Here is a 25,844-nt window from a genome sequence, read left to right as displayed (position 1 = left end):
GTGGACGCGGCAGGCCCAGAGTCCGCTGGTCTTCCCGGCACACTGCGCTGCTCACTGCGTGCTACCTTTTCTTCTCTTACCAGTCTGCTCTCCTCTTAGTCCTGGGGTGGTGTGGAAATGAGTTACTCACTATTGGAGATAATGGACATGTGCAATTTTAATTTGAACACGTAGAAAATAACATTGATTTGTTTGGAACTTGAAATTTATGTAACTTTAACATCCAGGCAGTTCTGAGTACCCTATTTCATTTAAATCATTTATGTAAGCTTGATGTCAAACTGAGAAATCTGAAATTACAAGACAGTTAACAACAGAAATCCATTATTGGAAACATTGAAAGGTGCTTTTTCCTTTTACAGTGTCAGGTGAAAAATGTGTAAGGCAGGAAATCTAGCAAGTGAATCAGGCTGCAGCTTATATCTAAAGAAACACTGTTTCCTCAGTTAAGAAGTGGCCTTTCTTTTTCAAAAAATGGTCATAGCTGTGAGGTCAACCAGGGCAGAGGCGCTAGAACCCTGAGAACAGACGTAGACCGGGCTAGTCTGTGCTGACGGCGCCGGTAGTCTGTCCAGTACGGTAAGCGTTCAGACCTTTCACACGTCTCTCTCCCTGTGCCTTCATCCAGTTCTGCCTCCCCCTGTGGCCTCCGAGAACCGCAAATCCGATCTCTCTTTTATGAGCTTGTTTTTGAAGTATAATTGACCTACAACACTATGTTAGTTTCTGGTACGCAGCATAATGATTTGCTTTTTGTGCTTTTCATAGTGTATAAGTCTGGTTATGCTATTTCATCGTCAGAGATATTAGTAACTATTGACTGTATTCCCACCTGGTGCACTTCATACCCTTGACTCATTTATTTTCTGACTAGAAGTTTGTACCTGTTAATGTCCCTCACGTGTTCCTTTCTTCCCTCTTCTCCCTCCAATCTTGCACCCCCCCACCCCCGCAACACCCCGGTCTCTCCATCTGTGATTCTGCTTCTGTTCCGTTAGGTTTGTTCACTTGCTTTGTCTTTTAGAATCTGCATACAGCTGAAGTCGTACAGATTTTGCCTTTCTCGTTCTGACTCATTTCACTTACCATAATACCCTTTTAGTTCATTGGTTGTTACAATGGCAAGATTTCGCTCTTTTGCTCTGGCTGAGTAATAGTCCATCGTGTGTGTGTGTGTGTGTGTATAAAACACATCATCTTTATCCATTTCTCTATTGACGAGCACTTGGATTGTTTCCCTATCTTGGCTTTTGTAAATAATGTTGTATTGAATGTAGGAATGCATTTATCTTTTCTAATTACTGTCTTTGTTTTCTTCACTTAAATACCCAGGAATGGACTTGCTGGATCATATGGTATTTCTGTTTTTAATTTTTTGAGGAACCTCCCTTCTCTTTTTTAAAGTGACTGCACTAATTTATCGGAGAAGGCAGTGGCACCCCACTCCAGTACTCTGGCCTGGAAAATCCCATGGACGGAGGAGCCTGGTAGGCTGCAGTCCATGGGGTCTCGAGGAGTCAGACAGGACTGAGCGACTTCACTTTCACTTTTCACTTTCATGCATTGGAGAAGGAAATGGCAACCCACTCCAGTGTTCTTGCCTGGAGAATCCCAGGGACAGCGGAGCCTGGTGGGCTGCCGTCTCTGGGGTCACACAGAGTCGGACACGACTGAGCAGCAGCAGCAGCAGCACTAACTTATCACCAGGGCACAAGCGTTCCGTTTTCTCCACGTTCTCGCCAGTACTTGTTCTCTGTTGTCTTTTTGATAGTAGCCGGCTGACAGGTGAGAGACGGTGTCTCGTTGTGGTTTTGATTGCCTTTTCCTTCATGATTAGTGACGTTGAGCACCTTTTCATGTGCATATTGGCCATCTGAATATCTTCTTGGAAAGATGTCTGTTCACATCCTCTGCCCATTTTTTAATCAGGTTGTTTGTTTTTTTTTCTCTTGAGTTGTTAGAGTTCTTTATATCGTATATATCATTTGCATATAACTTCTCCCGTTCAGTAGGCTACCTTTTGTTCATAGTTGCCTTCACTGTGCAAAAGCTTTTTAATTTGATGTAGTTACATTTGTTTATTTTGTTTCTTTTGCCTGAGGAGACATATCAAAAAAAAAAAAATTACTGAGATGGATGTCAAAAAGCATTCTGCCTGTGTTTTCTTCTAGAAATTTTATGTCTTCAGATCTTACATTTAAATCTTTAATCCACTTGGCATTCACTTTTGTCCATGGTGTGAGAGAACGGTTTAGTTCTTTTACATGTAGCTGTCCACAGTTTTCCCAACACACTGTCCTGGACAATGTTCCTTGTGCACTTGGAAGAAGTCTTGTGTGTGTCTGTGTGCGTGCGTGCGCACACACGTGTGTGTATCTGTTACAGATTTTTGGTTTGTGGTTACTGCGAGGTTTATATATAGAAGTCTCTGTCTATCATTATTTTAAGCTGCTGCTCTCTTAAGTGAAAAGCATTTTCACCACCCTGCACTTTTACTCCTGTCCTCCCCGCCCCCAGCTCCGCGTGTTCATTTGACATCATCCTTTACATCTTCTTGTTTTGCATATCCCTTAACTGCTTATTGTGGATGTAGGTGATTTTCCTGGCTGTATCCACTGGCTGCAGAGTGCACGGTGGCCCAGAGCCGGAGTTGCCCTGCTGGTGGGCAGAGCTCGGTGTCAGAACGTGCGGCTGGGCTCTGGTATGGCAGGCTGTAGGGCTTCAGTGCTCCTGGAGCTGTTGTCTGCCCACTGAACTGTGGGGCAGGGACTTAGGGGGCCCCAGGGGTGGTGCCAGCCCACTGGTGGGTGGAGCTGGGTCCCAGGGCCTCTGGCTGCAGGGTCCTGGAGATCCTGGGGCTAGTCCCGGGACCCTGGTGTCTAGGGCTGATCCCTTGCCCTTTGGTGTACAGGGCTGGGTCATGGGGCAGCTGTGGACTCAGGGGTCTTAAGACAGCATGTCTGCTGGTGGGTAGGTGGGCTGTATCTCTGCCCGGCCAGTTGCTTGGCCTGAGGTGTCCCAGTACTGACGCTTGTGGAGTCAGGCCAGGCTAGACAGCTAGTGGGGCGAGGTCCTTGTGCTAATAAGCTAAGAGGATTCCAGAGTGGCACTTGCCAGTGCCAGTGCCCGTATGATAGAGGGAAAGACGTCTGCCAGCATCCTTCTCCCTCTGGGGTCAGCGGGTGAGTCTGACCCAGGCTCCTTTCAAATGATTGCTTCTGTCCTGGAGCATGTGAGATTCTGTGTGCGCCCTTTAAGAGTGGAATCTATTTCCCACAGCCCTCTGGCTGTCCTGAAAGTAAGGCCCACTGGCCTTCGAAGTGAAACGCTGTAGGGGCTGATCTTCCCAGTGAAGGAGCACCCAACTGGAGCGCCCACTCCGTGTGGGGCTGGAGCCCTCGCGCCTTGGGGAGAGCCTCTGCAGTTGAGTTACCCTCCCTTTGGGGGTCACCTACCAGGGGTATGGACGCACCTACCCTGCGTCTCCTCCCTGCTGCCCGTCTTGTGTGGTTCCTTCTTTGGGTCTGTAGTCGTAGAGGATCTCTTCTGCTGGTCTATCGTTTGTCTCGTCGGTAGTTGCTCTGGAAATGTGATGTTGGCGTGCCTGTGGGAGGAGGCGAGCTCACAATCTTCCTACCTTTGCCATCTTGGCCACCCATCTCCATGGGCCTCACAGCCCTTTATTTTTAAAACCTAATGGGCTTTGAAGTCCATGGTCTCTGGGATCAAGAAGAGAGAGTGCAAGCTTGGGCCTATTTTGATGTATCTTCCAAAAACTGTCATCTTAACAGAAGCCAGAACTCTGGGTTGATGTCAAATCCGCTGTCTTGAAAGACACCAGGTAGTATTCCTGTCGAGTTAGAATTGTTAATCCCTCCTGGATTCTTATGACCTCACCAGTTTATTTTAGTATGCGATATTACTTTGAACTTTAGAGATTTGATATCAACAGCATAGTTAATGATCAAATAATCTTTTCACAGGGAATTTCTTTAACTTCTAAAATCTACCTTGTAAGATAAGTAATTTGAAAAAAACATCACATAGTTGAGGGCCGGTATTTTCTCTTTTGCAACAGGAAGAAAATTTTACACACACACACACACACACACATGCAAACCAGAGAATCAATCTTTATTTTTATCTTAGGATTTTTTTTTTTTGCCACAGAGAGGGGCATGTGAGATCTTAAGTTCCTCAAACCAGGGATGGAATCCATACCCTCTGCGTTGGGAACAGGAAGTCTTAACCACTGGCCCACAAGGGAAGTCCTTGCTTGTATTTGTTCATCACTGAGTGTTCTTAGTTTCTGTGTACTTACGCCATTGAGTACTTGGTGTAGCCTGTTGATGTTAATTTTGGAAAAACTCCAGGCAGAACTTGGCTTGGCTTTAGTGATAGTTTGTAGAGCTTCTAATCAGAGAAAACCCAATTCTTCTTTCTCCTGTTATTGGTTATAGCATAACTGCAGAAGAGCGTCCCAGGTGGCACTGGGGGTAAAGAACCCGCCTACCAGTGCAGGAGACATAAGAGAAGTGGGTTCGATCGCTGGGTTGGGAAGAGCCCCTGGAGTAGGCAACGGCAGCCCACTCCAGTATTCTTGCCTGGGAAATCCCATGGACAGAGGAGCCTGGCGGGTTATAGTCCATGGGATCGAAAAGAGTCTGAGAGGACCTAGGGACTAACCAAGATACGAGTTGGAATGATACTTGCTGTTATAATTAGTTGGCTTCTGAGCTGTTACTTATAATTACTCTGCTTAGAAATGTTGATTAGGTAGCAGTCACTGTTCATATCTTCATTTTTCCAATTCGTAAACTTTTCAATGACACTGATCAGAGCAGCCTGCTGGCAGCACCAGGAGTAACTTAGATTCAGCAAAGGTCCCAGAGCCCTTGGGCTAGATGGAACTCTTTTTTAGCTTGATCTGCAGTTACTCTTATTTTTGTTTTTGTTCTTTTAACACCTTTTAAAACTTAATTTTCATTGTAATCTAAATCAAGTGTACGGTTTAAAACGAGCAAAGCTTATTATAAAAGAGCACTCTTCCGCACTCCCAAGCTCCACTGTCCCTGAGATCAGCTTTCATGGTTTTATGCAGTTTCCTCTGATCCTTTGCTCTGCACTTGTTAACAACATGCTTATAGTGCCATTTCCTGATTTTTTTTTCACTTTTAGTCATATGATGACTTTTTGCTTCAAAAAATGGGAATTCAGTTTTTGTACCTTTCTCTTCTCTCAATGAAGTAATTTAGTGCTCACATTATTATGGTTGCATAGGATTGACTCAAAGGACATCAACAGCATATTATAATATTACATTTGCTTATAAAAACGCTTTGTTTTTCCTTGAATTAGAAAGTGTCTTTTTTGGTGGGCATGTGCACACTGCTGTATTGCAAATGGATGACTAACAAGGAGGCAGGTGGAACTCTGCTCTCTGTTGCGCATCCTGGATGGGAGAGGGGCTGGGGGGATGGATACATGGCTGTGTAGGCTGTTCACCTGGAACCACCACCACGTTGTTTGTTAATGGGCTAGACCCCAGTACAGAATAAGCTTTTTTAAAAAAGTGCCTGTATTTTATTTGCTTGGCTTTTCTTTATGTCCTTATTGCTAATAAATCTTCAGTTTCTGGGACAGCAGTAAAACTTCTCAGGGAGGTCAGGTAGCTGTCGATTCATCTCCTTCTCTGAGTCTCGCCTCCGGGAGCCCTGTCCTTTCGGCTTTAATCTGACTGGCTGTTCCTTAGGCCTCTTGTGTAAGCTGTTGTCCTGGACCCTCCCTTTACCATCATCTCGACAATTTCTTTTACCTCTCTCTTGTTCTGGATTCTAACTATGTTGATTTACTCCATTTTGATGAAAGAGCTTTTCCTTCTTTCTCAGAAAGAGTGAAAGAGAAGTATCTTTTCAGATGTTGCACATCTGCAGATGTTTCCATTTTGTCCTCAGGTACTTTTATATGATACTGTGGCTAAGTATTGAATTCTCCGCTAGGATTTTATTATGCTTTAGAATTGAAGACCTTGCTGTTGAATAGTCCAGAATGTGTTGCTCTTGAGTAATCCAGTAGTTTGTCTGTTGAATATTTCAGTACTTCTTTCTCTTACTTTTTTGGCTGTTTTCTTTTTTTTTCCTAGAAACTTTAGGATTGTATCTGTGTGGTGTTCTGAAGTTTTACCCTTAAAGTGCCTGTGTGTGTGTGTGTGTGTATGTGCGCACGCACGCACATGTGTGGACGCTTTCCATGTTTGTTTGGTGGGCCTTTTACATCTGGAAACTTGTCCTTTGGTTTGAGGTTTCTTTGTGCATTATTTCTTTGATTTCTTTTTTTTCTTGTCTGCTGTCCTGAAGTTCCTGCTCCGCGGATGTTGAGCGTCCTGGATTATACCCCCCTCTTCCTCTCCCCGTTCTTCCTTTCTATGCTCTCCTATTCTGCAGCTCTTTTTTTTTCTTAATATATATATTTCACTGAAGTATCGTTGACTTACATTGTTTCCAGTGTGCAGCAAAGTGGTTCAGTTATACATGTACACATATTATTTTTGAAATTATTTTCCATTATAGGTTGTAACAAGATATCAACTATGGTTCCCTGTGCTCTGTGTAAACTTTCATTGCTTGTTACGTATCTTTTTTTTTTTTATTAGAAATCTAGCATTCTATTCATACTAAGTCAAACAAGTGTAATCAGAAGGTTATAGATTTCTAATTAGGCAAAAATTCATAAGTTTTCTAATATATATTATACATATTTATATATATGTATACAAAAGTTTTTCTACTGTGCTTGACAAAGGCTTGAGGAAGAACTTGAAAAAAGGAGATGGAGACATTGGAGAATAAATGAAATGGGAGTACTAAATATGAAATAGAAAAAGTGAAACTAGATCTTTAAAAGTAAAAGATCATCATATAGTCCAGTTGTTTTTAAACATGACTGCTCATTAGAAACATCTCTGGAGAAAAAGAGCAATACCTGGGCATTTGTATTTTTCAAAAAATTTCAAGGTAATTCTGATATGCACCTGGATTTTGAAAAGTGACTACAGTTTTTTCTATTAAGTTGTAGTTTTGGTGATACAGAGTTCTGTTATTTTTCTGTTGACCAATCATGATGCACTGGTATTAAGTGAGTAATAGTTACATAATTACAATAGTGAAAGATGTTTGTCAGTTTTCACAATCAATAGCCAGACAAAAAATAAAAGTTCAAAAAAAAACAAAAAATAAAAGTTCATTACAGTTGCAAGCCATAATGGAAACATAATTAAACAATATAAAATAATTATATACAATTGGAGGGTCGAGCAGAGTGTGGTAAGTGAAAGTGCATACGTGCTCATTTCCACTCATCCAGTCAATGTCTTGGTTGGTGCATTTAATACATTTACATTTAAGGTAATTACCAACGTATAAGATCTTATTACCATTTCTTAATTGTTTTGGGTTTACTTTCTGTGGGTCTTTTCCTTCTCTTGTATTTCCTGCCTAGAGAAGTTCCTCTAGCATTTGTTGTAAAGCTGGATTGGTGGTGCTGAACTCTCTTCTCTTTGGCTTGTCTGGAAAGCTTTTGATTTCTCTGTCCACTCTGAGGGAGAGTCTTGCTGGGTAGAGTATTCTTGGTTGTAGAGTCCTCCCTTTCATCATTTTAAACATATGGTGCCATTCCCTTCTGGCTTGTAGAGTTTCTGGCTTGTAGCCCGATGGGAATTCCTTTATATGTTATTTTTCCCTTGTTGCTTTTAATATTTTATCTGTCTTTAATCTTTGTCCGTTTCATTACTGTGTATCTCAGTGTGTTCCTCCTTGGGTTTATCCTGTCTGGGACTCTCTGCTCAAGTCCTTTCTCTCTTTCTCTTCTCCTCCTGGGACCCCTCTAATACCAATGTTGGTGCATTTACTGTTGTTCTAGAGGTCTCTGAGGCTGTTTTCATTTCTTTTCTTTCTTTTCTCCGTATTCTCGTCTGTGGCAGTGATTTCCACCATTCTGGCCTTCAGGCCATTTATCTGTTCTTCTGCCTCAAGTGTTCTGCTATTGATTCCTTCTAGTGTGTTTATTATTCATCTCTGTTTGTTCTTTAGTTCTTGTATGTCTTTGGTAAACATTTCTTGAATCTTCTTCATTGTTTTTCCTAGGTCCTGGATCATCTTCACTATCATTACTCTGAATTCTTTTTCTGAAAGGTTTCCTATCTCTACTTCATTTAGTTGTTTTTCTGGGGTTTTATATTGTCCCTTCCTCTGGGACATAACTTTGCTTTTCATCCTGATTAACTTTCTGTAATAGGTTTTTTCTTTCAGCCGCTGTAGCAAGAAGCCACTTCTAGCTTCTTCTTTCTGCCCCCTGATGGAAGAAGCTAAGAGGCTTGTGTAAGATTCCAGATGGGAGGGACTGGTGGTGGGAAAAACTGGGTCTTGCTCTGGAGGGCAGGGCCTTGCGCAGTAAAGCTTTAATCCAGTTATCTGCTGAGGGGTGGGGTTGCACGCCCTCCCCGGTAGTTGTTTGGCCTGAGGTGACCCAGCCCCGGGGTCTGCAGGCTCTGTGGCAGGGTTACTGGTGACCTCCAAGAGCGCTTACACCAAGGGGGCCTTCCGGGCCTGCTGCTGCTGTGCCCCGTCCCTGTGGGGAGCCCCTGCGGACCCGCCTCCGCAGGAGACCCTCCAACACTAGCAGGTGGTTTTCGTTCAGACTCCTGTGGGGTCTGCGCTTCTCTCCTCTGAGTTTTGGTGCACACACGGTTTTGTCTGTGCCCTCCACGACTGGCGTCTACATCCCCCAGGCCTGTGGAAGTCCTGTGATCAAATCCTGCTGGCCTCAGGGTCACATTCCCTGGGGACTCCTGGTCCCTCCATTGGTTCCCCAGGCCGGGAAGCCTGACATGGGGTTCTGAACCTTCACAGCAGTGGGGAAACTTCTTTGGTATCGTTCTCCAGTTTGTAGGTCACCCACCCAGCGGGTATGGGATTTGATTTTATCGTGATTGTGCCCCTCCTGCTGTCTTGCTGTGGTTTTTCCTTTGTCTTTGGCCATGGAGTATCATTTTTGGTAGGTTCCAGCGATGGTGGAGCCTGGTGGGCTGCCGGCTATGGGGTCACACAGAGTCGGACACGACTGAAGCGACTTAGCAGCAGTAGCAGCATCAGCGTCCTCCTGTTGATGGTCGTTCAACAGATTGTTGTGATTTTGGTGTTCTCGCAGGATGAGATGAACACATGTCCTTCTACTCTACCTTCTTGAACCGGAGGCCCCTTTATTTTCTTATAGTTCAGATCACCATCTGAAATCATTGAATCACTTCCATGTGTATTGTCTTTCCCATTGCCATGTAAGCTCTGTGATCCGGGGACTTTGTACCTCTAGTACCTAACAAGGCCTGGCTGAGGTAGCACTCCTAACTTGGCCAGCATTACTCAGTTCAGTTCAGTTCGGTCTCAGTCATGTCCGACTCTTTGCAACCCCATGAATCGCAGCATGCCAGGCCTCCCTGTCCATCACCAACTTCCGGAGTTCACTCAAATTCACATCCATCGAGTTAGTGATGCCATCCAGCCATCTCATCCTCTGTCGTCCCCTTCTCCTGCCCCCAATCCCTCCCAGCATCAGAGTCTTTTCCAATGAGTCAACTCTGCATGAGGTGGCCAAAGTATTGGAGTTTCAACTTCAGCATCAGTCCTTCCAGAGAACACCCAGGACTGATCTCCTTCAGAATGGACTGGTTGGATCTCCTGGCAGTCCAAGGGACTCTCAAGAATAATGAGCAAAGTTGGGGCTAATTACATCTGGTGATGTCCATGTGTAGAGTCTTCTCTTGTGTTTTTGGAAAAGGGTGTTTGCTATGACCAGTGTGTTTTCTAGGCAAAACTCTGTTAACCTTTGCCCTTCTTCATTTTATACTCCAACTGTCTGAGGCCATGGTTTATTATTATCTGTCTTAATAATATTATAATAAACCCAGTGGGCTTCCCAGGTGCAGTGCAGGAGACACAGGAGATACAGGTTCAACCCCTGGATTGAGAAAATCCCATGGAGAAGGACATGGCAACCCACTCCAGTATTCTTGCTTGAAGAGCCCATGGGCAGAGGAGCCTGGCAGGCTACACTCCATGGGGTCGCAAAGAGTCAGACGTGATTAATACACACACCACCTTAACAACAGCCTCAATCTCCATTGTTAGTGCATGCAAATCTTGATTTTCACTGTGTTGTTTTTGTTGATAATTATTTCCTGAACCATGCTCAGTTGCTTGCTGAAGTTACCCAGTTTCTCTCTCAAAGATCCAACTGTTCATTTTTGTTGAACTCAGATTAAAAAGTTGCATGCATTTTGAGTACTCTTTCCCAACCCTGATTTTACCCTATTTTTTATTTTGCAGAATGTCTGTCTTCCCCCCAAGAACATTATAGGTGGCATTCTAACAAAATACCAAAATGTTAAAGTTTATTTTAAGCAATTTCCTGGAAATGTGTTTCTTAGTATTTTTGGCTAACACGTTTTGGTTACTGTGTATCAAGTGTTCTGAAAGTTACTCAGTGGGTAGCTCTTTCTGTCCTCACAGCAGTGCTATTTCATGAGTCTGGTGGTATCCTTATTTTGTGGATAAGGGGACTGAAGAACAGAGAGGAGAAGGAACGTGCCCAAGTTCACACAGCACAGTGAGTCTGGTTCCATAGGCCGTGCTCCTGACTGCTGTGCTGCATTCCCTCTGCACCCTGCTGACTCTAAATTAGATTCTAGCATGATTGTCTTCTCTAAGTCACAGTGGTGTCAGAGCAGATTAGAACCTTATCAGCGTTAAATTAAGCCATAAGAGTTGCAGTGAACACATAAGAAGAGCATAACAGCTTTCTGTTAAAGCTGGGGAAGTGATGCCAAGTTGAACTACATTGTTGCAGTAGGTTTTGGGGAAGTGTTCATATTATTTCCTTCAGTTATTTATGGTTTTGAACTTCTTCTTAGGCATGTCACCCCTGAAAAATTTTATGTGGAAGCTTGTGATGACGGAGCAGATGATGTACTTATCATCGACCGCGTGTCCACAGAAGTTACGCTCTCAGGTATTTCATGGCCAGGGTTATAAGTGTCCTGAAAGAGTTTACACCTCAGCTACAGTAGCAGTTAAACTGGCGAGATCTGTGTCGGTGTGTGGATCTGAGTGCCTTCTTAGAAAAAATTTAATTCTTACTACCTCAGTTGATTTTTGTGCCTTGATTTTATGCTTTTTCTTGAAATTTTTAGCATTTTACTGTTCATAAGGATTTAAAAACTTAATTATTTCTTTATTTGTTTTCTCAATGGTACCGATAACAGGATTGATTTTGTTGATATGTTAATGTTCCTCTCTAACTCTAACTATAACTCTAACTAACTATAACTATAGAGTGTGAGAAAGTTGTTGTAGCATAAAATGTGTGGAATTTTAACAACCGCTTTGTTTTTGAAAATATTCATGATTACGAGGATAATTTAATTTATATAAATTATAATTTATATAATTATATAAATTATATAATAAATTTCATTTATTAATTTAATAAATGAAAAATTATATATATATCACTAAAACTTATGTTTTAGGCAGAATGGTTTATCTAATCTATCTGTATTTTGGTTTTGCTTCTCTTGGGTGTGAAAAACAACTTGTTGTTCAATTGTGTGGAACACTGATTTCTGACTAATGTGAAATAATTTCAGTGACAAATCAGTGTGCCATGTGAGAATCACATTTGAATGTCATATGTCACTTCGGTAAATAGTAACTATCCTTTGAATGGATAAAGTGAGACATGAACATATTTTGCAAAGGGCACTAAAGTGTAAGACAGGACTCTAAGTCTGTGTTCTTGGGTATCCGCTTGTTCTCCTTAAGGACTGTGTATAACTTTCCGTTTGACCAGTGGAGTGATGGGTGTTTTAGTTTGGTGATGTGGCGTTTCCTATGACTTGCTTGGTGGCTGCTCTCTCAGAATGGCTGACTGGTTTTATCACACTGTTAGTTTACTTCTAAACTTTAGTCCCCAAACTTTATACCACATTGATACAACCTAGTGTCTTATAAAAGCTTTAGTGTAGATGTATTTTCAGTTACTCTTCTGACCTGTCAGTGACATTTTATTTGAAGTAGCGATTGCTGACCCATTTGAGTGGACCAAGCTAAAGGTCTTGAATAGTGTGGATGTAAGAATGTTAGTGGTCATCGGAAGACACATGAAGAGATGCTTTGACCTTAAGCCGGTGGTGATGAGAGCCTGTCGATCCCAGTTTCTCTGCCAGTTTCCTTTTACCACCGGGAATGCAGACCATTGCCACAGAAAGAGGAGTTTTTTTTTTTCTTCCATGAAAAATTATCATAGTCCTAGAAATTATCACCCTGGTGGCTCAGATGGTAAAGCATCTGCCTGCCATGCAGGAGACCTGGGTTCAATCCTTAGGTCAGGAAGATTCCCCTGGAGAAGGGAATGACTACCCACTCTAGTATTCTTGCTTGGAGAATTCCACGGACAGAGGAGCGTGGGCTGAAGTCCGTGGGGCCGCAGAGAGTCGGACATGACTGAGTGACTGACACTCTTCCTTCCCTTGCTGTTACACTCTAGTTATTATAACTTACAGTTCTATCAGTAGTACATTTAAGTTTATCAGATATCTCAATATGTTCAGAGTTTTCTCTGAGCTTTTTACTGCACTGGTATTCCCATTTTTCATGGTAGTTAGCTATGGCATAGCATTACTAAGTAAATTGAATTATTGAGAGAAAAGTAAATTTTAGAATTACAGGACTGTCGTAAAGAAACGAGACAGCAGTGTTTCACAATGGACGATAATTAAAATGTGACTGAAAGAAACACTTGATAGCTGTGTAAATTTGGAAAACTTTGAATTCAACCATGGAGCAGCTTTCTTTTACCGTAGGCCTTCTCAGAGCCTTTAATCTCCCACTGTACATTGTTACTCAGAGGAAGCAGAGTTTCTATGGATGTACCAAAACACTCTTCTTTGACTAGGAGACCCTACTTTCCCTCTTTTTTTCCATTATTCCCTAAACTGCAGTTCTACAAAGTATGTTTTGTGTAGCACATTGGCTTAAAGTTTAACAGTTGTGAAATGAACCTTGAATCTAAGGCTCTCTTCACTCATGAAGGCATTGCTGATAAATCACGGCCTCCCTGGGTGCTTGTGTCAGCTCTTAGGCACCAAGAGGAGGCTTGTCTTGCCTCCTTCCTCTCTTGGGTCTTTGCCCCCACTTCCCACATTCTTAGGATCACCAGAGTCCTGTTTTACATTCCGTTTGTTGCATGTTGAAATTAAAATCTCATCTCAATCTCCATTTACTTTCTAATTCTCTTAAAGGGACAGATTGGGTTTCTGACAAGAGGCTGAATAAATGATTTGAAAATTGCCGTTGGAACTAATCCATAATTTACATAGTGAGGTTATTGAAGCATGTTACTTTTGGCACCATATTCTAGACCAGGCAGAGACCTTTGTGATGTAACATGGACATCTTTATTTTATGTTTTGCCAAAATGGAGGTCTAGCACTAATGAAGGAATATCGCTTTCTTAGAACAAAGCACGCATACTGATTTAGTTGAAGTAACCATTGAAATGAAACTAAATTTCTTTTTCTGTTGCTGAGCTTTTTCTCAGTGAGTTTTCTTTTTTCCTTTACTTTTTTCTTTAAAGTCAAGAAAGATATTCCTCCTTCAGCGGTTACGAGACCAATATTTGGTATACTGGGCACAATCCATCTGGTGGCAGGTAAGAAAAATGAGTTAAAGTGGGGAAAAACAGTAATTAAATCGACCCTACTAGAGTATAAAGATGGAGACACACTTTATATCTTACTTGAAGCAATGAATCTGTAGTTTAGGTATTTGTCCTTAATTTCTAAAAGTAATCTACCCCTAGTAGCAAGTGGTTAAATTTATAAGCCTGAGGTTCTTTTTTTTTTAAACTTTTGATTCTGGTTTTATTCAACTGGAGTTGAAATCTCTAGTCTGCTAGAGATTTTTCATAAATTCTAAGAGTATTTACACAAAAATTTTAATGCATTGATGAACCAGAGTATTCTCTACCTTCAGCTTCTTACTGGGGTTGATTATGACATAGAGCATGTTAGAGAATGTTACCTGGTTCTAGTTATTAGAAGAGTGATTTTTCGAATTTAAATTTTATTTCATACTTTTAAAAAGTTCCTATTGTTTCAGGCATATAGTTATATGCTGAATATAACTGAATGCTGTTATATCTATAAAATGCTGAATGCTGTTGTAAAAGGTGCAGGTCCCTTTTGTCCTGCAGTTTACAGTCAAATGAGGGAGGCATTTAAATGGTAAGTTACTACAGTACAGTGTGACAAGTTCTAGGAGAGAGGTGTACCTAGGAAAACTTCCAGAGAGGGCACTTGTTAGAGCCCCAAACAGATCTGAAGAATAAATCTAGTGGTAAATGCTTTCCCTGGCTTATTTGTGGGAGGAAGGGGAGGTGGCCAAGATCAGGGCTGGTGTGTTATACATGGTGCTATGATGGCTTCTTGCTTCCTGACCACTCATCTTTGGAGTGTAACCAGTGTAACCAGTAACCAGTTAGTTATGCTGCCCAGCACATCTCTCTGCCATTCAGAGTAATGGGATGACGTGGGGGGTGTAGACGGGACATTGTCCTGCACTGGCCAAATCTCATGACCTGTGATGCCTCAAGCTACACGTTGGGAAATGCATTAGCAGAGGCATGTATGCTTAGGGCGGAGAGAGAGAGAGAGGTGTTTTCTGTCTCTTATTTTCCATCTGCAAGGATCACTACTCTGGTTACCAAAAGCTTTTGCTTTTACCTTTTTGAGAAAAAATTTGACCGTTCAAAAAAATATTTTTAAATAATATGCTCGTCTCTCTATTCATAAATTATAAGATTGCCTTAAAAATGCGCTCGTCCTTTATTTAGCACAACTCCTGCCTCTGGAGTTTAAAGGACGCTGCTTCTGGCTTTCTAGTTGCCTTGTTTCTGTTTACCTAGGTTTGGCTTTGCTTTTTGCAGGTAATTACCTAATTGTCATTACCAAAAAGAAAAAAATAGGTGAATTTTTCAATCATGTAATCTGGAAAGCAACAGATTTTGATGTCCTTTCTTATAAGAAGACGATGTTGCACTTAACTGATATTCAGGTAAGGACTGGAAACAGTAATTGCAAAACCCAAAGAAGTCCCATGGCATGGGTGGGGAACGGAGGTGGAACACAGAACGTTTGGTGCAGTTTAAAAAAATACATTTATCTGGCTGTCTCAGTTGCAGTATGAGGGATCTCTCGTTGCAGTTTGCGTATTCTTAGTTGCGGCATGTGGGGTCCAGTTCCCTGACCAGGGAGAGGTGTATATATCCCTTCATATATTTTATTGCTCTTGGGTTCTTGCTCTTTTTTTTTTTTTAACTGACTCAATTCTTAAAATATGAAATTTCATAAAAGAGAAAAGGACAAACTGAAAATGCCCATGTACTCAACACATAGATTTCAGTTCATATTTAAGCGTTAGAAACTGGTTCCGGCTTAGCTGTGTGATAGTCCACCAGGGTACAGAAAGATGGCTCCTAAGGTACATGATGGGAGCAGCACAAGCACTGTTCAGGCTACTCTTGATGCAGTTTTGACAAGAAATAAAACATTTTAAATTCTTGATGTTTTAAATTATAGTATACTAAATAATATTAGTTTTACTATGTTTTCATTTTTCCATTTATAACTTACAGTAGGAGTGTACTTTAATGTTTTGAGTTTTTAAAAATCTGTCATGCAACAGTTGTAATTTTTCCTATTGATTATTAACATAGGTTAAGATTATTGAGAAGGATAACCTGGTCATTTGCATGGTCCAGCCCTATTGTGCAAAGCAAAGACTGCCAGTATTCTTATTCAAACAAAGCTATTTTTGCTTGAAGTATTTTTAAAAACTTAGTTGAATGGCATTAACTCTTCTATTTTTTGAAAATTACCTTAAATCAACATTATGTTTAGAGATTTATATCTATTGAGTATTTGTTTTCTAAATGTACATTATAGTATGTACATTAGTATATACGTACTATATTAGTATGTACTATAGTATAGTAGCTTTAAAAATTTTTTACATTGTATTTTTATTCCCAGAATTATAAAAAGTTTGTTTTTGAAAAAAAGCTAACTATTCTGAAACATGTATCTTACCTGTAATAGACATTTAAAAAAATTAGTCCTAACGCTATTGTCTTATTGACTTAAGTAAAGCTGTAGAATGGCCTTCCCTGTTGGCTCACTGGTAAAGAATCCGCCTGCCAACACGGGAGACATGGGTTTGATCCCTTGGTCAGGAAGATGCCCTGGAGAAGGAAATGGCAGCCCACTCCAGTATTCTTGTCTGGGAAACTCCATGGATAGAGGAGCCTGGCAGGCTATAGACCATAGGGTTGCAAAAGAGTCGAACACAACAGCGACTTAAAACGACAAAACTATAGAATATGGCTTTTATACTTTAAACTTAAAATTTATTTTTTCTACTACTTATATCAATCAGTGTATTAATATATTCATCCTCTATGAGACATGATAATTTTAAGGCAATGAAAATGTTTATATTTAATAGCCCAGTAATAGTGAACAATTTCTTGATTGCTCTAATTTGTTGTCAGACTGTGTAACTAATTGCTTATTTGTATCTTCCGTTTTTCAAAACAATGTTGAGGCCAAAATAAAAATTTTGTAGTATGTAGATTTGTAATATGTAGATTCAATGTTAATCATTTGTTAAACATTATTACCAGACATTAAAAATTACTTTTTAAAACAAGGATAAAAACAAATGTCTCAGTATTCATTGTGAAAGCCAGCTAAAATGATCATCAGAAAATAAGTAGAAATATTACTTTTACTGAATCTTCCTTTCTTTCCTATTGAAGTATAGTTGATTTACAATATTAGTTTCGAGTGTACAACATGGTAGTTGAGTATTTTTATGCATTATAAAATGATCACCACAATAAATCTCCTGACCATCTGTCACCATACAAAGCATCATCGACGTTCTCTCTATACTGTACATTTTATCCCCATGACTTGCTTATTTTATAACTGGAAGTTTGTATCTCTTAGTCTCCCTTACCTACTTCACTCATCCTTCTTACCTACACTCCTCATTGGTAACCATCAGTTTGTTCTCTGGGAGTCTGTGTCATTTTTAATTTCTTTCATCCTTGTCTTATAGTTTTCCAGTGACAGATTTTCTTCCCATCTTGGTTAGATTTTTTTCCTGGGTATTTTATGCTTTTCTTGCAGATGTACATGGGATTTTCTCCTTAATTTCTGTTCCCAGTTAGTTCATTGTTACTGTATTGAAATGCAATGGACTTTAATATATTAATTTTATATCCTGACGTTTTACTAGTTATTTTGGTGGCCTCTTTCCTTTAGGGTTTTCTATGTGTAGTTTCATGTCATTTGCAAGCAGTAACAATTTTACTTCTTCCTTTTCAGTTTAAATTCCTTTGATTTCTTTTGTCTAGTTGCTATAGCTCAGTTCACTTCGGTCTCTCAGTCATGTTCAGCTCTTTGCAGCCCCATGGACTGCAGCATGCCAGGCTACCCTGTCCATCACCAACTTCTAGAGCTTACTCAAACTCATGTCCACCAGGTTGGCTGCTGCTGCTGCTAAGTCACTTCAATCGTGTCTGACTCTGTGTGATCCCAGAGATGGCAACCCACCAGGCTCCCCCATCCCTGGGATTCTCCTGGCAAGAACACTAGAGTGGGTTGCCATTTCCTTCTCCAGTGCATGAAAGTGAAAAGCGAAAGTGAAGCCGCTCAGTTGTGTCTGACTCTTAGCGACCCCATGGACTGTAGCCTACCAGGCTCCTCTGTCCATGGGATTTTCCAGGCAAGAGTACTGGAGTGGGTTGCCATTGCCTTCTCCAACCAAGTTGGCTAGGACATCTGATATGTTGAGTAAAAGTGGTAAGAATAGGCATCCTTGTCTTGTTCTTTATCTTAGAAGAAATGCTTTTAGATTTTCCCTGTTGAACTTGATACTGGCTATAGGTTTATCATATATGGTCTTTATTAATAAGGTACACTCCCTTTATGGGCTTCCCTGATAGCTCAGCTGGTAGAGAATCTCTCTGCAATCCGAGAGACCCTGATTTGATTCCTGGGTTGAGAAGATCCTCTGGAGAAGGGGTAGGCTACCCACTCCAGCATTCTTGCCTGGAGACTCCCACGGACAGAGGAGCCCGGCCAGCTACAGTCCCTGGGGTTGCAGAGAGTCGGACATGACTGAGTGACCAAGCACAGCACACATGCTTTGTTGAGAAGTTTTATCACAAATGGATAATAGATTTTGTAAAATGCTTTTTCTGCATCTGTTGATGATCATATGATTTTTATTCTTCAGTTAATGTAGTATATTGTTTGATTGGTGGGTACTGAACTGTCCTCCCATCCCTGGGCTCAGTACCATTTGATCATGGCATGTGATCTTTTTAATGTATTGTTGAATTTGGTTTGCTAGTATTTTGTTGAGGATTTTGCGTTGTGTTTATCAGTGATACTGGCCTATGATTGTGAGTTTGTGTGATAACTGTATCTGATGTGAGTATCAGGGTGATATGGGCCTTTTGGGATGAGTTTGAACGCATTCCTTCCTCTTCAGTTTTTTGAAATAGTTTCAGAGAGGTGTTAACTCTTTGGTTTAATTCACTGGTGAAGTTGTCTGATCCTGGACTTTGGTAGTTTTTTAATTACTGATTCAGTTTCGTTGCTGGTAATAAATCTGTTCATATTTTCTATTTCTCCCTGATTCAGTCTTGGGAGGTCGTTTCTAGAAGTTAATCTGTCTCCTCGGTTGTCTGTTGTGCTGGCGTACAGCTGTTTGTAATAAGCTCTTCTGTGCTTTGTGTTTCTTTGGTGTCTGTTGTAATTTGTCCTCTTTTGTTTCTGACTTTAGTTAGGTCCTCTCTGTTTTTCCCTTGATATATCAATTTTGTTTACCTTTTCAAAGGATCAGGTCTTGGTTTCATTGTTTTTCTCTGTTGCCAGCCAGCTGGTGGGCGCAGAAGCCCCCCCACTAATAGGTGCTAAGGAGGGTCCAGAATGGCGCTTGCTAGCACCTCTGTCCTTCTGGTGGAACAAGCTCCCTAAGGTGCTTGCTGCCAGCGTCTCCACCTGCAGTGGCAGTCCCAGCTGCCTTCTGCCTCTCCAGGAGGCTTGCCAAGATCACTAAGTGGGTCTGGCCCTGGCTCCTTTCAGGCCCTCATGCTAGGCCTTGGAGCACGTGAGATCCTCCGCAGGCCTTTAGGAGGAGAGCCTCTGTTTCCTGCAGTGCTCCTGCTCTCCTGTACACAAGCCCTGCCTGCCTTCAAATCCAGACATTTCTGGGAGCTTGTCTTGCTGGTACAAGATCGTTGACCTCAAGAGCTGACGTAGGGCTCAGACCCCTCGCCCACTGGGAAAAGGGGCAAGGATTGTCACAACCTTGGCAGTTGTGATAATCCTCCCATTGGTGAATCACCTCCTTGAGGGTGTGGGTCTTGACTATACCAGGTCTTCACCTCTCTCACCCATCTCATGGTTCCTTCTGGATATCTTTAGCTGTGAAAGATCTGTCCCACCAGGCTTCAGCTTGCTTTCATAGACAGTTGCTGTGTGGATTGTGGTAATTTCAGTGCCTGTGGGAGGAGGTGAGCTCAGGGTCCTCCTCATTACCGGCTTGACCACTGCACTCTCTCCTGGACTTTTCCATTTTTGCTTTTTTTAAAAAGAATTCCATTTGACTTCCCAACTAGCCCAAACCAGTGCAGTTTCTTAGGAGTGAGGACGGTGTTATTCTCTTGTCACTCACTCTCTGTGTTACTGGGTTCTGTCAAATGAGGATAATTAGGGTAAGCTAGCAAGGAGCTTCTGGGAACACGACAGAGACGCTGTATAAAGTACGTGAGGCTCAGGGGGTCGTAACTTAAGGTGGTGGTGCTGGATTAAGCTACCTCTTCTGCCCTTTAGAGCAAAAACTGTGAAGGATGCTAATGGGAAGGAGGTCTGCCCACCAGCTTCTGTAATGCCCTGTGCTGTTGAGCATTGCCCGTGTGACAGGAACTGTCCCAGGTCCGAGGGAAGCAAGCATCCCCCTTGTCCAGTCTTTGTGCTGATGGCATTTAACAGGGCTTGACTTAAAGATTTTTACTTTGACTCTCTGATCATGCTGATTCCTTTTCAGGGATAAGATAGACTGACTGTGTTCTCTGCTTTGTTTGCAGTTACAAGATAATAAAACTTTCCTAGCAATGATGAACCATGTCTTGAGTATGGATGGGTTTTACTTTTCAACAACATATGATTTGACCCATACTTTGCAGCGGCTCTCCAACACTAGTCCAGAATTCCAGGAAATGAGTCTCTTGGAAAGGGTAAACTTAATCTTCTATTTTTTTTTTTAATTTTAATTTTTGGGAGCATGCCTCTATTTTATCCATAAAATATATATTGATTTTTCTCAGTCCTGGCTGTATCAGGATCACGTATGGAGCTTTGAAAACATACCATGTTTCAAGTAGACATCACACTTCAGATTCAAGATCCCAGGATCTGTATGTTTCACAGACACGATCGAGAACTGCATTTGTGCATTTTCAGAAATCTAGCTTGAACACATTGGTCATTTCCTAGCTCTCAGTGGTCTGTGGTATAACAGAACATTAGCAACACCATTGTGCTTGTAAACTTAATGTCCTAAGAGATGAACTTCTTTTTGTAGTGGTGTCATTTATAGCTTTTACAACAAGAAAAGTAACAGCTTGTTAACTTGGAAAATATGCTTTTGTTTAATGTGGGATTTTTTGTGATTCCCCCTCCCCCGCTTTTTTTTTTTTTATTAAGCATATCTTTAAAACTAGACCTCAGATGATTTAACATGAAATTTCTGCTGTTCAGGAACCTAGATAATTGCTGCCTTGGTTTTTTTTGTTGTTGTTAACAAAAATAGATAGGTTTAGGGGGCAGGTAGCATTTATAAAGTTGCAGTCAGTTATCTATTGGCTTAGACTATATGAAATTGCCACTAATTGACCATTTTTGATCCATAAAAGTGATAATTTTATATAGTTCACCCTAAATCAATATTTTAGTTGACTAACTTACTAAAGACTATAATAGTCTGCTCTGGTAAAATTATATGTAGGCTTAGGTGTACGGAGAAGGAGGCAACAAAGGATGAGATGGTTAGATAGCATTACTGACTCGGTGGACGTGAATTTGAGCAAATTCCAGGAGACAGTGGAGGCCAGAGGAGTCTGCAGGAGGACAGAGGGATACTGCAGTTCATGAGGTTGCAAAGAATTGGACATGACTGAGCCCACATTAATTTTAAAACTTCTCTCTCAGGCAGATCAGCGGTTTGTATGGAATGGTCATCTTCTCCGAGAACTTTCTGCTCAGCCAGAGGTAATGTACAGTACATAAAACCAGCTTATTCGTCACCATCCAAGTTGTAATTGAATACATGTTACATAATGGCTAGTTAATCACTAAGGATTTTGGTAAAGAAATCTGATTTAACTCTGTTTATAAACTTGTGGACTTCGATTAGATCTACCTCATTCTAGGTTGAAGAAGCCTAGTTATTTTACTTTGCTCTTCTATGGAAGCCTTAAATACAGGAAAAACATACCTGAGTAAAAATAACATTGGTTTCTATAAGGAAGAGAGAGAGAATACGTATTGGAAAATGAATAGTGTAGAAATCGGGCCATAGCTAATTCCCCAGGCAAGTGGAAAGCTCTGCATTTGTGTCTGTAAGGGATCCTGACTCCCTTCAGTCACCCAGGATAGACGTGCATAGATGGCACCTTCCTCTGTTCCTGGTTTATGCAAATGAGGTATAAATAAGGAGGCCTACTTCAGAAGCGTAATGTATGGAATCTAGGTAAATAGATTTGCCTGATGGCTTCATTTTTTGACATTTGCTTTGCTTTTTTGGGAAAAGTAGATTGAACTCCCTGGAGGAGTGCAGTTGTTGTAGGCCAAGACTGATAAAGAGAGATAAACATTCTGACCCTTGTGTAATCTTGTTAGTGTTCCAATATCTATGAATGTTCAAGCCCAAAGGATTCCAGCAAATACTTAAATGTTTTAAATTGAAAAGGCAATGTGACATTAGAAAAATTTCATTAAAATTAAGTTGCCCATAAGTTTGCTACTTTGTTGTATTTGTATATTACCTCCCCATCTTTAAATATTTTTTATATAGTGCTTCTTTTTATTATTATTAAAGTATATTTATTCCTAAACATTATCTTCATTTCAGGTCCATCGGTTTGCCCTTCCGGTATTACATGGCTGTATCCTTACATATTACTCTTTAGTTTTCTGGCAGGCTTTATTTAAATATTATTATAAGGCAGATTTAAAGACAGTCTCAACTGTTACATGAGGAGAGTATTTTAGAATTAGTAGGTACTGCTTTTGATAAAATCAAACCTATTAACAAAATCTGAGAATACTGGTTGTAAATGACCTTTTTTTTTTTAAATAGAATGAACTCTTTAGACTGAATCATGTTCTCGCTCTCCCAGAATTCCGGGGCTAGTGGGTTAAAAGAAGAAATATGTCCACTGTGTTTTGGCTTTTTAAGACTTTATCAATAAACAAGAATAATTTTAGCCTGACTTGTGAACATTTTTCTTAGTAATTAAGAAAGACTCAGGAACTAGGGTGACCAGCAACTTGGAGAGGAGAATTACAGTTGAAAATTATATTTGTCATTTGAAATAGCCCCAGAAAAAATGAAACATAGATGTTTTTACAAAGAATGATGCTTGCGGAGCAGGTACGGTACTAGTACAGAGTGAGTAATGGTTATCTAATTGTAAGTTCATTTTAAAAAAGTCTTTATCAGAGACATCATCATATTAATAAAAACGGAAGCAGACTGAGCTGGCCGGTAAAGGGCCGCCCAGTGTGCTGCTGAGCGCCCGAGATCGGGCTCTGCTAGAAACCGAGGGGTCTCTCTCGAGTGCTCCCAGAGAAGCTTGTGAGCCGACACAGCAGTCTGTGGTTTATCTGTTCATGGTGAATGTGATTTCCTTAAATTATCATGCTTACTATACTTGAAAGCAGAAAATAGCAATGCAGGAGAGATTTTCTACAGTTGTGAGGGAATAGAAAGCAGAAAATGTCAGGATAAAAGCCCTTGTTTTTTCTGGTTTTGTTTTGCCTTTTCCCTGAAGCTCTCTCAAGCTCTCCTGAGGGTAAACTGATAGCAATGTTCTGTGTAGGTAGCGCTTCAAGGATCTGGGCCACTTGTTTGTGTGTGTGTGTTTTAATTCCAAAATGAGATGTGAATGGGCAAATAATGGTAAATGGGGTTATAGAAACAGATTATCCATTTAGCTTTAAATCTGAAGCTTAACATTGGCCTTTTAAAAAGTGTTTAAATGTATGTAGTTATTTTTGGCTGTGGCAGGTCTTCCTTGCTGTGTGCAGGCTTTTCTCTAGTTGTAGCACGTGGGGGCTGCTCCTGGCTGCAGTGCGTGGGCTTCTCATTGCAGTGGCTTCTCTTTTCTGCAGAGCACGGCCTGTAGGGCGTGAGAGCTTCAGTAGTTGCGGCTCCTGGACTCTGGAGCACAGGCTCAGTAGTCGTGGCACACGGGCTTAGTTACTCTGCTGCATGTGGGATCTTCCCAGACCAGGAATCAAACCTGTGTCTCCTGCATTGGCAGGGGAGTTCTTTACCACTGAGCCACCAGGAAAGCCCTACATTGTTCTTTGTTTAGTGCTGACTTTTGACTAGAACTGTCATCAGGGATTCTGTGTACTTAGAGACCAGCAAGAACAGAGGGCCCGTGGCGGGAGCATGACTGGGGCAGAGAGTGGACAGGGCAGGCGGGAGCTGGGTTCCGAGATGCAGCTGGGCCCGCATCCTGCAGCCCTCAGCAGCGAGGCCTAACTGTCAGGAGGAGCGCTCAGGATCTGGGCAGAGAATCGGCATGGTCGGACAGGGCCACTTGGACACTGGTGCAGAGAATAAGCCCAAGGGGAGCAGGGGGGATGCAAGGCGGAGTTAGGAGCAGTTGTCGTAATCCGGATGGGAGGTGATGGTGATCAACAGTGCTCGGGCTCCAGATAAGTTTTGAAGATAGGGCTAAAAGGAGTTTGACAAATTATATTACATGGGGAAGGACAGAGGGTTTAGTATGCATCTTAAGGTTTTTGGCCAGAGTAAGTGGAAGGAAGCCATACACTGACGGGGAAGAGCTGAGGTGGGAGGGAGGCCAGAGCATTCAGGCCTTTCTTTGGACACGTTAAGCCTGAAGTATCTGTGGATATCAGAGTAGAGATGGCAAGAAAACATGGATTAATGAAAATGGAGTTTAGGCGGGAAGTCCACATTGGAGACATATATTTGAGGGTCCTCAGGGTACAGATGGCATTCAGAGCTACGGGATGAGAGCCTCAAAGGGAGAAAGGTACATAGCGAAGAAAAAGGTGTGGAGAAGAGAGAAGACTGTCTGAAGGGGATCCTAGATAGTCCATGCTAGAGTCCCAGAGAGGACGGAGGGCCTTTGAAGCGGGGCGTCGGAGTGAGTGAGTAGAAGGACTGGTCACACAGAGTGGCTCTAAGATTAAAGTTGGGGAAATGAAGACCACCCAGCAAAGGCCACTGAGGAAGAGGAGACCCAGCCAAGTGAGAGCTGTGTCCCAAAGCAAAGGCATACCAGGTGTCCACGCAGAGGGTCAGATCAACTGACGTGCTGCTGGTCGTTTAAAATGACCGTTAGAGAGGGAGGTTAGGCTCCTGCTCCCTCACTGCCCTCCCCAGTGGGGGCTCTCGCCACATCCCGGGAAGCCAGGTTGTGGAGAAGGTGAGAGCACAGCCCCTGCCGGCACAGTGTCCTTGAGTGTGTGAGGGGCTGCGGCCCCGTGCACAGGTCACAGGCCTGGCAAGGACAGCTCGTCCGCTGGACTGTGCAGCTCAGCCGCCGTGGCAGAAAGGAAGCAGCTTTGTGGGCATGGAGGCCGGCGGTTGCATGGGCGTGGTGGGAGCATGTGGTGGCGGCTACTTTCATGGTGACATGGAAGCAGTGCCGTTAGCTGTGAGCAGTAGTCAGAAGCTGAGGACAACATGTGAAATGGGCATCCCACGTGGGAGCGTGTGGCCCTGGGAGTCACTAATTGATACAAGATTAGAAGTAAACACATTGACTTAAGCTGTGTCGTGATGATGGGCTTCTGCATGACTTTTCATTTTTCTCTTGTTCCTTCCAATGCTTTCTGGAAGGATATTCATCTTGTAATCAGAAGAAAATGATTCATCAAACAGTCAGACATATTCCATGCTTTACTCAGTTCTGTCAGGGCGGGCTCCTGTCTGATTCATCTTTGTGCCCTGCTCCAAAGAGGTAACTTGAGCAAATGAATGCATAAGTAGTGCTTTGAAGTCTTCTTTAGCACTGTGCTTTTAAAGGATTGTGAATTGGGAGCTCAAGGTGAGTCATTAAAGCTGATGATGCCAAGTGATGGAGAAGGATGAATCATTAGAAATTCATATGGCTAGTGTCATTCGGTACTGCTGTTTTGAAAATTATTTAGCATTTCCTTGTGAATTTACTAGGCCTTCCCCTCTGTATACCCAACATGTTTATACCAGGAGGTTTTCCAAGAATGTCCACAGCACCAATGTTAGAACCGACTCTGAACACTGCAAGTTCCATCAGCACAATTAGGGCTTTTGTGATACGGTCCTTTCAGATTTCATACGACACCAAAAAGGACCGAACTGCTGCTTCATGCAGTAATGATGACTGTTAGGTACTTACTGGGGGAATAAACAAGG

The 25,844-nt window shown here is 41.8% G+C and overlaps 1 protein-coding gene across 3 annotated transcripts in view; it reads left to right on the top strand.

Moving 5' to 3' along the window:
• The window catches only part of SACM1L (SAC1 like phosphatidylinositide phosphatase), a 53,082-nt gene that overhangs the window by 3,565 nt on the left and 23,673 nt on the right, over window positions 1–25,844 (top strand). For 2 of the 3 annotated variants that reach the window (NM_001357318.1, NM_001102131.3), the window contains exons 2-7: window positions 10,964–11,061; window positions 13,687–13,761; window positions 15,037–15,164; window positions 20,272–20,421; window positions 21,395–21,454; window positions 22,317–22,350. In NM_001357318.1, the coding sequence (NP_001344247.1) occupies window positions 10,964–11,061; window positions 13,687–13,761; window positions 15,037–15,164; window positions 20,272–20,421; window positions 21,395–21,454; window positions 22,317–22,350 (545 nt within the window). Of the gene's footprint in view, window positions 1–10,963; window positions 11,062–13,686; window positions 13,762–15,036; window positions 15,165–20,271; window positions 20,422–21,394; window positions 21,455–22,316; window positions 22,351–25,844 lie in introns of those variants that run through there. The other variant, XM_024982761.2, reaches the window with a different exon arrangement.

This window comes from Bos taurus, chromosome 22, assembly GCF_002263795.3.
Source record: "Bos taurus isolate L1 Dominette 01449 registration number 42190680 breed Hereford chromosome 22, ARS-UCD2.0, whole genome shotgun sequence".
NCBI classification, from domain to species: domain Eukaryota; kingdom Metazoa; phylum Chordata; class Mammalia; order Artiodactyla; family Bovidae; genus Bos; species Bos taurus.
The sequence above is the reverse complement of the archived record's forward strand: the minus strand, read 5'-3'. Positions and strand labels throughout refer to the sequence as shown.